The sequence below is a fragment of the Pan troglodytes genome, chromosome 11 (assembly GCF_028858775.2).
Source record: "Pan troglodytes isolate AG18354 chromosome 11, NHGRI_mPanTro3-v2.0_pri, whole genome shotgun sequence".
Lineage (NCBI taxonomy): Eukaryota > Metazoa > Chordata > Mammalia > Primates > Hominidae > Pan > Pan troglodytes.
This window is the reverse complement of record NC_072409.2, coordinates 7,319,598-7,331,898: the sequence shown is the minus strand read 5'-3', so window position 1 is coordinate 7,331,898 and position 12,301 is coordinate 7,319,598. Positions and strand designations below refer to the sequence as shown.

Here is a 12,301-nt window from a genome sequence, read left to right as displayed (position 1 = left end):
AGACGAGGTTTCACCATGTTGGCCAGGCTGGTCTCGAGCTCCTGACCTCAGGTGTTCCACCCACCTCGGCCTCCCAAAGTACTGTGGTTACAGGCGTGAGCCACTGCGCCCAGCCTATTTTTATTTACTTTTTTTTTTTTGAGACGGAGTCTCGCTCTTTCGCCCAGGCCAGACTGCAGTGGCGCTGTCTCTGCTCACTGCAACCTCCGCCTCCCGGGTTCACGCCATTCTCCTGCCTCAGCCTCCCGAGTAGCTGGGACTACAGGTGCCCGCCACCGCGCCTGGCTAATTTTTTGTATTTTTAGTAGAGTCGGGGTTTCACCGTGTTAGCCAGGATGGTCTCCATCTCCTGACCTCGTGATCCGCCCACCTCGGCCTCGCAAAGTGCTGGGATTACAGGCGTGAGCCACCGCGCCCGGCCTTTTATTTACTTTTTGAGACAGGGCCTGGCTCTGTCACCCAGGCTGGAGTGCAGTGGTGCAATCACAGCTCCCTGGAGCCTCAACCTCCTGGGCTCAGGCAATCCTCCCACCTCAGCCTCCCGAGTAGCTGAGACTACATACGCATGCCATCACTGCTGGCTAATTTTTGTGGTTTTGTTTTGTTTTTTATAGAGACGGGGTCTCGCCATGTTGCCGAGGCTGGTCTCAAACTCCTGGCCTCAAGCAATCCTCCTGTCTCGGCCTCCCAAGTGCTGGGATTATAGGCATGAGCCACCCGCGTCTCATCAATTAAATAAATAACCCCTAGGACGACTAAGATGTCTTCAAGATTACATGAGATCCCACATCTGAAGGTTTTTGCAAAGGACTTGGCACAAACTCGTGCGACTAGAGATGAATATGGCTCTTGCTCTGGAAAGGATCACCTTGATAGGAGCAAACAAAGCTGGTCTTCGGTGCCCTTTAATCTCCCCTCCCAGCCTTTCACCTTCCACACTTTAAGAGTCGTCCCTGGCGACCCCCCGACCCCGTTTTTCTGAACCTCCCTTCCTCCCCTTGCATAGTCCAAAGCCTCTCTCTAAAGCAGCCCCCCGAAAACATCTGTCAAGTTCCAAACTTATCTGAATCGGAAGCTACCAATAGCCAACCTACATCTAAGGGGAACTGTAAGATTTCAGAAGAACAAGAAGCATAGGTCGCTTAGGCGTGGGCCACCCAAGAAGAGAGACTAACACTAGGTAAGCCCGCGCTGGCTTCGAAGGCGGGAGCGGCACCAGGACGATCCAGGGCGCAGGCGCAGAGGCCTCACGGCCTCACCACTACTCAGCCCGAGCTGGCCAATGGGGAGCGGCGGCCGGAAGAACGCGCGGCTTCACTGGGTTCCGCGGCCTCCTCTGACCAAGCTTGACGTCACCAAAGCGCGCCGGAAATGCGAGGTCAACTGCGCGCCGCTGGCGCTGAGGGAAGGAAGTTTGCTGTTGAGCGGCCTGGGTTCCGTGGGCAAGGCCGTGGGAGGCAGCGTTGGCTGCTTCGACACACTGAAGGCGGCGCGATGGGAGACGAGATGGATGCCATGATTCCCGAGCGGGAGATGAAGGTCAGAGACTACCCGGGGCCTCCCTCCCTACTTTAGTCCTGGCGTTGCCTTGGAGCCCAGCTGAAAGGCGAAGCGCGGTGCTGGCTGTCCCGCCTCCTGCTTGAACAGTTTACCGCGTTCACAGCTCTCACCAGCGCGTCTGCCGCGCTGCTGGCGTGATAGCCCCACCGAATGCAGTTTCCCAGTCCCATCCTGGTCTCGTGCACGGCTCTTGAGTTACCCTAGCTACTTCCTGGGGCGGTCACAATAGTGGCAATAACTACTGTTTATTGAGCGTTGACTGTGTGCCAGGCACTGTGGTAGTCATCGCGGCAGCCCTACGAAGTAGTCGTTAACGTAGAGGAGTAAGTTGAGGCTCGGAAAGTAATTTCCCTAAAGTCACATTTGACGGGGGGCTGAAAGCCAGCATCATTTAAGACCTTTGCTCTCCCAGTACTTCTGTAAGGTGATACGGGCTTGCCTAACGTAGAGTCAGGGAAGGTCATCCGTCCTGCAGAACCTTTAGTTGATTGGACTAGGAAGACTATTTTGACCTCGGTATATCAGCCTAAAGTCAGAAACCTAAAGGGAGGGCCAAGTGGTCCCAGTGATCGCAACATGGCAGTCCCCCAGGGATAACTTCAGGAAGGTGTGTTTAATAGTTCTTATATGGGTTCTGACAGAATGAGGGTACAACAGACGGGCTACATCTGTTTTAAATAGTGAAAAGAAGTAAGTTGTAGGAAGATTTTAGGCATCTGTGTGAACAATAAATCACTAAAATGCATTTAGGGCATAGTAATACCATGTTTAGAATAGTGATTTTTTTTTTTTTTTTTTTTTTTTTTGAGACAGAGTCTTGCTCTGTCACCCAAGCTGGAGTGCAGTGGCATGATCTCGGCTCCCTGCAACCTCCACCTCCCCGGCTCAAGCGATTCTCCTGCTTCAACCTCCCTAGTAGCTGGTATTACAGGCGCCTGCCACCACGCCCCACTAATTTTTTATATCATTTGGTAGAGACTGGGTTTCACGATGTTGGCCAGGCTGGTCTCGAACTCCTAACCTAAAGTGATCCGCCCTCCTCTGGCTCCCAAAGTGCTGGGATTATAGGCGTGAGCTATAATATAGTGATTATTTTTTGAAAATCACCACCTGTGGAGAGCCACCTAATGGGATTGTGTCATATTCCTCAGATATGCTGGGGTAGAAGAAAAAAAGGTTTTATTAATAGAACCACAGACTTAAAAGATGGTAATCTCGCACTCCCTTTGGCAGCACATATAAAATTGGGATCATGCAGAGAAGATTATTATGGCCCCTTTACATGGATGACACACAAATTCATGAAGTGTTCCATATCAGAAAAAAATGAGGGCCGAGCGTGGTGGCTCATGCCTGTGAGCTTGCACTTTGGGAGGCTGAGGCGGATGGATCACTTGAGGTCTGGAGTTCGAGACTAGCCTGGCCAACATAATGAAACCCTGTCTCTACTAAAAATACAAAAATTAGACGGGCATGGTGGCGGGTGCCTGTAATCCCAGCTACTTGGGAGTCTGAAGCAGGAGAATCGCTTGAACCTGGGAGGCAGAGGTTGCAGTGAGCCAAGATCGCTCCACTGCACTCCAGCCTGGACGACAGAGCGAGACTCCGTCTCGAAAAAGAAAAAAAGACAACTGAGACAGACCTTGGTCTCAGTAATACATATTTTTGTTGTACTGAAATTGGGTCTACTGAATATAACATGTTTTAATTTCTTTATTTATTGAATTGATCTCGTTTTGATTCTTCACAACAGGATTTTCAGTTTAGAGCGCTAAAGAAGGTGAGAATCTTTGACTCCCCTGAGGAATTGCCCAAGGAACGCTCGAGTCTGCTTGCTGTGTCCAACAAATATGGTCTGGTCTTTGCTGGTGGAGCCAGTGGCTTGCAGATTTTTCCTACTAAAAATCTTCTTATTCAAAATAAACCCGGAGATGATCCCAATAAAATAGGTAAGTTCCCTGGTTTATGTTGCAAAGTAGAGAGAGGAGTATGGTGGCATGCTCTTGTGTTTCCTTCCCAAGAAGTCATTCTAATACTAAAATGAACACTGCTGTCAGTTTGAAGGTTGACTCCCAAGAAGATTAATGGAAGCCTTTCTAGGTTTTCTCCTCGGTCCTTTGTATTTCTCCTTACACGAGTTGTTCCTCTCAGCTCAAGAGGGAAGAACTTAACCATTATGCCATGCTTTTATTTTTGCTCAGTTGAACTTGGGCTCTGGCTCTCTGGGTGAAGGGTTTTATTGGCATGGGTTTTCAGTTGGCACGACAGTACGATCCAAACTATTGGCAATGTGTACTATTTAGAGCATTGTTGCAAAAATATTTTCAACAAGGGCAACAGCCACAGTTAGTTTCCCCAGATTGTATGAGGAAGAATTCCTGGGATACTTAATGCATCATATATCTTTAAGAAAGTTAAGATTTATCTGTATAACTAGGTATCGGGGTGTATGTGTGTTTATGTAGATGCAAAAATTTTTTCACATTGAATTGGATAGAGGTTGTGGCTTTATGCTTAGAACATACTGTTTTCTGCTTTGTATTTTTTTGTTTTCATAGTTGATAAAGTCCAAGGCTTGCTAGTTCCTATGAAATTCCCAATCCATCACCTGGCCTTGAGCTGTGATAACCTCACACTCTCTGCGTGCATGATGTCCAGTGAATATGGTTCCATTATTGCTTTTTTTGATGTTCGCACATTCTCAAATGAGGTAAGCTACTGTTATACTGTGATGTCAACATGAGAACCCTAAGCAGATTTCCTTGTATTGAATTATAACTTGGAAGCTTCATAGGTTAACCCTTGAAGTCTCTCTCTAGATTAAAATATGGGTTAAAAAAAAAATCCCTAATTATAGAATCATAGATCTTTGAGACAGAAGGGACTTCAAGCAGTTCTTTCATAACGCCATCTGCCCTAAGTTGTTATCAGGAGGCTTAGGTGACTTGCCCAAAGTCATAGATGAATAGATAATGTCAAAAGTTCCTACATTTTGGATGTTCTTCCATTCCAAGCAGTTTAAGAATGATAATAATAGCGAGTGTTTATACTGACTGTGTGTGTTAGACTCTGTACTAAGTGCTTTATATGCCTTGTCCCTCGTTCATGCCTACCACAGCCTTATGTAGTAGGTACTATTATCTTCATTTTATAGGTAGAGAAACAGGCTCAGAGTTCAAGTAACTGTCCAAGGTCCCAACACTATTAAGAAGCAGAGCCAAGATTTTAATCTATTGTCTGCTATTTATTGGTTATTTTGCAATTGTGCATTCCCCTTCTGAGAGTCCCCCTAAGCATGTTAGAATAATTGATTGCCATTTTCAAAGTTGTGTTGAAATTGTCTATAGCAAATAGATTGATGCATAAAACAATCTTTGTTTATGGTTATGGAGGAAAAAAAACTGATTTGAGATACCTTGTGTATTCAGTAATTTCCATTGAATATTAAATGTTTCTGCATTTACCATTTGTTAACTTATTTCACTTTTGCATATTTGTTTTAAAAGACTAAACAGCAAAAACGCCCATTTGCCTATCATAAGCTTTTGAAAGATGCAGGAGGCATGGTGATTGATATGAAGTGGAACCCCACTGTCCCCTCCATGGTGGCAGTTTGTCTGGCTGATGGTAGTATTGCTGTCCTGCAAGTCACGGAAACAGTGAAAGTATGTGCAACTCTTCCTTCCACAGTAGCAGTAACCTCTGGTGAGTAATAAAGGCTTTCACACTGTAGCATACAATCATGGTCATCTACTTAAGAATTGATTTCTAGAAGTGAAAGTGGATAGCTTTTCGTGTTTTGGTTTTTTTTTTTCATGACGAGGGAGGTTAAGGATGGAAGGTATTCTTTTTTGAGACAGTCTCACTGTGTCGCCCAGGCTGGAGTACAGTGGCATCATCTCAGCTCACTGCAACCTCCACCTCCTGGGTTCAAGCAATTCTCGTGCCTTGGCCACCCAAATAGCTGGGATTATAGACATGTGCCACCATGCCCAGCTAATTTTTGTATTTTTTATAGAGACAAGGTTTCACCATGTTGGCCAGGCTGGTCTTGAACTCCTGACCTCAAGTGATCTGCCCTCCTCCACCCCGCATATGCTAGGATTACAGGTGTGAGGCACTGTGCCCGGCTGAGAGTATTCTTTATGCCCATAGTTAATGTCCTTGAAGCCAAACAGCATACATAATTTAACCTGAATGTACTTGGGATTTCTGGAGAAATATTTTGGTACAGCTGGTTTAGAAGTGTTTTTTGGGAATAATTGTTTCTGGATCTGTAATGGTGGTACTCTGAAAGTCATTTGTACCTTTGGGCGGAAAAGCATTTTAAATATTAAATGGGAGCAGGAGAATGATTTCTGGTTTTTTGTTTTTTTTTTTGAGACAGAGTCTTGCTCTGTCGCCCAGGCTGGAGTACAGTGGCGCGATCTCAGCTCACTGCAACCTCCACCTGCTGGGTTCAAGCAATTCTCTTGCCTCAGACTCCAGAGTAGCTGGGATTACAGGTGCCCGCCACCATGCCCAGCTAATTTTTGTATGTTTTAGTAGAGATGGGGTTTCACCATGTTGGCCAGGCTGGTCTCGAACTTCTGACCTCAAGTGATCCGTCTGTCTCATCCTCCCAAAGTGCTGGGATTACAGGCATGAGCCACTGTGCCCGGCCAGTGATTTCTTGGTATTTGGAAACCTTCTCTGTTCTCCTTGTCTTATGTAAAGACTACAGAGTTTTCTGTATTTTGCAGCTTTCTGGGCAGTAATCTATTGAAAAAGCATTTTTAGCTTTCAATTCAATAGCCCAGTGATAAATCAATTGGCTTATATCGTTAAAATGATTTTACTTTTTTCCACTTTGCCTGATAGAGATGATCCTACAATCTTCCATGGACTGACAGGAATGAGAATTGATAATTAGCTGTGTGTGATAGATCTTATTGGTTTGCTCCATTTTCTTGTTTTCATTTGGTAATACTGTCTTTGCTCAGTGTGCTGGAGCCCCAAAGGAAAGCAGCTAGCAGTGGGAAAACAGAATGGAACTGTGGTCCAGTATCTTCCTGTAAGTTCTTATCTTGAACTTCAGAATTTTTCTTAAGTTGCCCACTTTTTTGGGGGTGGTTTGGGAGTATCTTTCTTGTTTTTCCTATTAAAAAGTAATTTATACCCATTGTAACAAATCCATCAGTGAATGAAGAGTGGAACTCTTCCCTTTCCCATAGTCCTTCTTCCAGAGGCACCCACTATGTTGTGTTGAGTAGATAGCCTTCCATACTTTTCTGGATGTTATACAAATAGTCTATGGGTAGCTGCATTTTTTTTGTTGTTTTTTTAATGTAAAATGTGATCATATGCTATGCACTGTTCCCCACCTTTTTCAGTCCATTCCATAAAAACAGAGCTTAAGGGAAAAGAGTTAGTGAAAAAACTATGATGATAATGCAGAATCACTCTGGGTTAAAGCACAGTATTTGTCTTTTAACTGAGTCTGTCTTTAAAGGTCCGTTTGTCTAACTATGGGCACCAAAGAAAATGGATACTCTTGTTGCATGTGCACTCTGTCATCCTCCCTGTGAATTTCTTGAAATAATGTTCACAAATATCCTTCAATATCAATTGAGTTGCAAGGAACCCCCATATGTCTATTGAGCCTGGACACGAAGGAGGGATTCACAGGTGGTGCTAAGGCCTTTCTTGTGCCTTCCTCCTCAAGACTGTTCTCTGGCGAGGAGGGGAGCAGAGTGGTGAATGTAGGTGGTATAGGTTTAAGGTTAAGGTTATGTTTCTTATTTGTTATTACCAAAAGTTACCTGAAATTTGGTACATAATCTTTTAGGACACTAACCTGTAAAAAGATAATGCAATTTTTAAAATTTTCTTGCTTTGCTGTTTGCCTTAATTTTTTATTTATTTATTTATTTATTTATTTTGAGAGATGATCTTGCTCTGTTGCCCAGGCTGGGGCACAATGGTGTGATAATGTAATGGTTCACTGCAGCCTCAGCCTCCTGGGCTCAGGTGATCCTTCCACTTCAGCCTCCCGGGTAGCTGAGACTACAGGCACTTGCCACCATGCACAGCTAATTTTTGTATTTTTTGTAGAGATAGGGTTTTGCCATGTTGCCCAGGCTGGTCTCAAACTCCTGGGCTCAAGCAATGTGCCCACCTTGGCCTTCCAAAGTGCTGGGATTACAGACATGAGCCACCTCGCCCAGCCTTATTCCACTATTGATGATTGTCTGCATCAGTGCTAGTGGCGTTGCTGCTGCAAATGGTGTTGCATTGACTACTCTCATTACCTATATCTGAACATGTTCATGTGTTCATGCGTTTCTTTTCTTTTCTTTTCTTTCTTTTTTTTTTTTTTTTGGAGACCAAGTTTTGCTTTTGTCACCCAGGCTGGAGTGCAATGACGTGATCTCAGCTCACCGCAACCTATGCCTCCTGGGTTCAAGCAGTTCTCCTGCCTCAGCCTCCCGAGTAGCTGGGATTACGGCACCCGCCACCACACCCAGCTATGTATTTTTAGTAGAGACGGGGTTTCGCCATGTTGGCCAGGCTAGTCTCGAACTCCTGACCTCAGGTGATCCACCTGCCTCGGCCTCCCAAAGTGTTGGGATTACAGGCATGAGTCACCACACCCAGCCACGTTCATGGGTTTCTGTAGGATGAAGTCCTGGAAGTAGATAGCACTATTCTGTTTCTTCAGTCTCTCCCGGCCAAGGAGATGGAACAGGTGGCATCTAAGGAATAGATTAGATTTGACAGTTTGATTGGTTTTGGGTTTGTTTCATTTGATACTTTATTTTCCCCTCCAAATCTCTTTCAGACTTTGCAGGAAAAAAAAGTCATTCCTTGTCCTCCGTTTTATGAGTCAGATCATCCTGTCAGAGGTAACAACTGCTTTTCTTATTGGGCTGACCTCTAACGACATGTTATGTATATTACAGAAATTCAAAATCATGTAATGTACCTGCTCAGTGAGGTATTGGTGTTTGCTTTATGAATAATGTCACTATTTCAAACAGCTAATTAAGTCAGTGTAAATTATGGCCCTCTGGGTGACATCTGTGTTTCATGATAAATGACATGAAATGGATCCCAACTTTTTATTACAATTCTTCATAATTTGCCCTGATTATAATCCAGCAGAAAAATTACCATTTGGGGATGAGTTTGGGCTTCTTGGGTCATTGTACCTGTGCATTATATTTAGTCAATGAAATCAGGGCCTTTGATTTTTTTTTATCCATAGTGGCTATTCCAAACATAAGCTGCTTTTTCTTGTATCTGGTTGCTGTCATTTTTATGAGCTACTGATTAAGATGTGTCTTTCAGTTCTGGATGTGCTGTGGATCGGTACCTACGTCTTTGCCATAGTGTATGCTGCTGCAGATGGGACCCTGGAAACGTCTCCAGATGTGGTGATGGCTCTACTACCGGTATGCCTGTGGAAGAAATGTCATTGTTTGAGAATTAGAGAAGTCTTCTAATAAAGCTGGAGGCTTTGTTTTCAAGGCGTTTTTTTGTGTTTGTGTTTTTTTTTTTTTTTTTTTTTTGAGGCAAGATCTCACTCTGTCGCCCAGGCTAGAGTGCAGTGATGTGATCTCGCCTCACTGAAGCCTGGACCTCCTGGACTCAAGTGATCCTCCCACCTTAGCCTTCTGAGTAGCTGGTACTACAGGTGCACACCACTATGCCTGGCTAATTTTTTTTTTTTTTTTTTTTGGTAGAGATGGGGTTTCACCATGTTGCCCAGGCTGGTCTTGAACTCCTGAGCTCAAGTGATCTGCCCACCTAGGCCTCTCAAAGTGCTGGGATTACAGGTGTGCATCACCGCACCTGGCCTGATTTCAGGTTCTTTTACCTACTGGCAGTGATTATGCAACTTCAGGTATAAGGTTTCCATGCTGCACCATGGGCCAGGGGTCTAAAATTGGAGTGTCCACAGCATGTTCTACTGTTATGAGGTTAAAAAAAAAAATGATTTTGCTTAAGCTATAAACTATGAGTCTTGGTTAACTCGATAAAGAAATTTTAGAAAAGCAAGACAGTATCTTGATTTTTAAAATTGTTTCATTTGCTCTCGAATATTTAATGCCAACAGTGTGCTAGGCACTGCTTTAAAGCTGAGTATATAGCAGTGATCAAGGTGATGGGCTTGCTTTTATGGTTTTAAATTTGTTGTTGTTGTTCATTTTTATTTATTTTTTAGAGACAGAATCTCACTCTGTTGCCCAGGCTGGCATGTAGTGGTGCGATCACAGCTCACTACAGCCTCAAATTCTTGGGCTTAAGCCATCCTCCTGCCTCAACCTCCCGAGTAGTTGGGACCACAGGCATGCACCAACACAGCCAGCTGTTTTTAAATTTTTCGTAGAGGTAGGGTCTTGCTTTGTTGCCCACGCTGGTCTCGAACTCCTGGCTTTAAGCAGTTCTCCCGCCTCATCTCTCAGAGCACTAGGATTACAGGTTTGAGCCACCACACCTGGCTGGTCTTACATTTTAATGGGATAGTCAATACTAAATGTGAGATCAAGGACTGATAAGAGTGATGGAGAAAATAAAGCCGTGTTAGGGATAGATGATGACTGGTATGTGTTTGAGATTGTGTGTCAAGGGAGGCCAATTTGATACTTGAAAAAGATGTCTTGTTTTTAACTCTTTGGGATTTCTAATAAGGTTGAATTTTTGAAATGTGTTTATCTAGATGCCTTATTTTAAGATAAGAGGTTTTTTCTATTCTAGGGGATAATATTAACACTAGTATTTATTAACTGCTACTTATGTTTCATGTACTGGGCTGGAAGTTTTGTATGTATCATTTCATTTTACACTTACAGTAGCCTCTGAAGTAGGCTTAGTAGGTCTAGTATACACATGAGAACACTAAGTATCAGGAAGGTTGAAAAATCTGCATGTCTCATGGGCAGAAAGTGGCAGAACAGAGTTTAAATGCAGTTCGGTTGATGGCCAATGTTTGTACTCCTTGTACTAAGTGCTGCCTTTATACCATGTCTGTATATCTGGACTTTGAGTAAATATTCTCATATAACTTTAAATGATTTATTATTTGAGATTCTTTTGCTGTGGGATCCGAGAAAAATTGCACATGAGAATTTTTTTTCTTGCTTTGTTCATTGTAGAAAAAAGAAGAAAAGCACCCAGAGATATTTGTGAACTTTATGGAGCCCTGTTATGGCAGCTGCACAGAGAGACAGCATCATTACTACCTCAGTTACATTGAGGAATGGTGAGCAGAGAGTCTGGACAGGGCATTCCTGCTCTCACTGGAAGATCACACCTGAGTCACCTTGTCCCATGTTGAAATCTTTTCTGATTGATTGATTGATTGATGGATTGGCAGGGTCTCACTCCATTACCCAGGCTGGAGTGCAGTGGCACGATTGTAGCTCACAGAAGCCTGGAACTCCCAGGCTCAAGTGATCCTTCCACCTCAGCCTCCCAGATGGGACTACAAGCACATGCCACCACACCTGGCTTATTTTTAAATAAGTTTTTTGTTTTTTGTTTTTAGAGATGGGATCTTGCTATGTTGCTCAGACTGGCTTCCCAAAGTACTGAGATTACAGGTGTGAGCTACCGCACCCAGCCTGAAATCTTTTCCATTACAGAGGAAAATGGAGGCTGAGATGCCTTGAACATATTTTCAGCTGATTCTTGATAATGTCTTTCTATTATTTCTGTTTCCCCAATCTTGAATTATTTATCTTAAATACATACTAATTTCAAAAATCTAATTTTCTCAATAACCCCTAGTGATGACTTATGAAAATATTGATATTCAAGGAATATATTAAAAGTTTCCTGAGAGCAGAGTTGCCCTTTGGAATGAAGATTACTCAAAGCAAAGCTTCCATCCCTCTAGCTACATTATTCTGCCTTTGGATGGCATATTGATTGTGAACTGTGACTTGATTCTGTTGTGTCTTTCCTTTGTCTTCATGTAGGTAGGCACTGAGCTGATTCTACAGGGCTTTCTCACAGAAACTAAAAAGTTCAGCTTTACATCTAGAATCTTCCCACCTTTGTTCAACCAGATAAAAAACCTTACTCTCTCTCTGACATGTGGAGGCAGCCCTCACAGGGGTTACCTGCAGACCCAGGTTAGCTTAGAACTATTGCTGTATTTGAACGTAATGGTCTCTGGTTTTATTCTTTAAGGGATTTAGTGCTGGCAGCATCTGCGGCTTCAACAGAAGTTAGTATCCTTGCTCGACAAAGTGATCAGGTAAATCTCTTTTTTGTCACTTTTGTGGTGCTTTCTTTTTTAAATTATTATTTTGAGACAGTCTCGCTCTGTTGTCCAGGCTGGAGTGCAGTGGTGCAATTTCAGCTTACTGCAACCTCTGCCTTCCAAGTTCAAGCAATTTTGTGCCTCAGCCTCCCAAGTAGCTGGGACTGTAGGCGCGGGCCACCACGCCTGGCTGATTTTTATATTTTTAGTAGTGACTGGGTTTCGCCATGTTGGCCAGGCTGGTCACAAACTCCTGATGGTACTTTTCTGAAAAAGATTTTGGAGGGAATTAACTATATGTGGTTAAGGTATACATGATCTCACATCTGTTTTATCGAGTTCCTGCGTGACAGCAAAGCTTCAGTGACAGAGTGCCTTGGCCAAATGGCTTGGCTATTGCATGGAGAAACACAGGTGTCAGACTTAGCACTTCCTTCGCTTCTGTTCTTTTAGGATCCATCCCCTGTCTGTGGAAACATACCATGCAGTTAA

At 43.7% G+C, this 12,301-nt stretch overlaps 1 protein-coding gene and 1 non-coding gene across 17 annotated transcripts in view; both read left to right on the top strand.

The window, feature by feature from the left end:
* Positions 1 to 1,315: 1,315 nt before the first annotated feature.
* NUP214 (nucleoporin 214) overlaps positions 1,316 to 12,301 on the top strand; it is a 108,253-nt gene continuing 97,267 nt past the window's right edge. For all 16 annotated transcript variants that reach the window (XM_024345922.3, XM_054659184.2, XM_063788164.1 and 13 more), the window contains exons 1-9: positions 1,316 to 1,539; positions 3,314 to 3,509; positions 4,119 to 4,270; positions 5,067 to 5,265; positions 6,543 to 6,613; positions 8,381 to 8,444; positions 8,890 to 8,993; positions 10,698 to 10,804; positions 11,737 to 11,803. In XM_024345922.3, coding sequence (XP_024201690.1) covers positions 1,372 to 1,539; positions 3,314 to 3,509; positions 4,119 to 4,270; positions 5,067 to 5,265; positions 6,543 to 6,613; positions 8,381 to 8,444; positions 8,890 to 8,993; positions 10,698 to 10,804; positions 11,737 to 11,803 — 1,128 coding nt within the window. In that variant the 5' untranslated portion in view covers positions 1,316 to 1,371. The remainder of the gene's footprint in view (positions 1,540 to 3,313; positions 3,510 to 4,118; positions 4,271 to 5,066; positions 5,266 to 6,542; positions 6,614 to 8,380; positions 8,445 to 8,889; positions 8,994 to 10,697; positions 10,805 to 11,736; positions 11,804 to 12,301) is intronic.
* On the top strand, positions 2,780 to 2,881 carry LOC112204443 (U6 spliceosomal RNA). Its single transcript, XR_002938089.1, has one exon. It is a non-coding gene; the product is annotated as a U6 spliceosomal RNA (small nuclear RNA).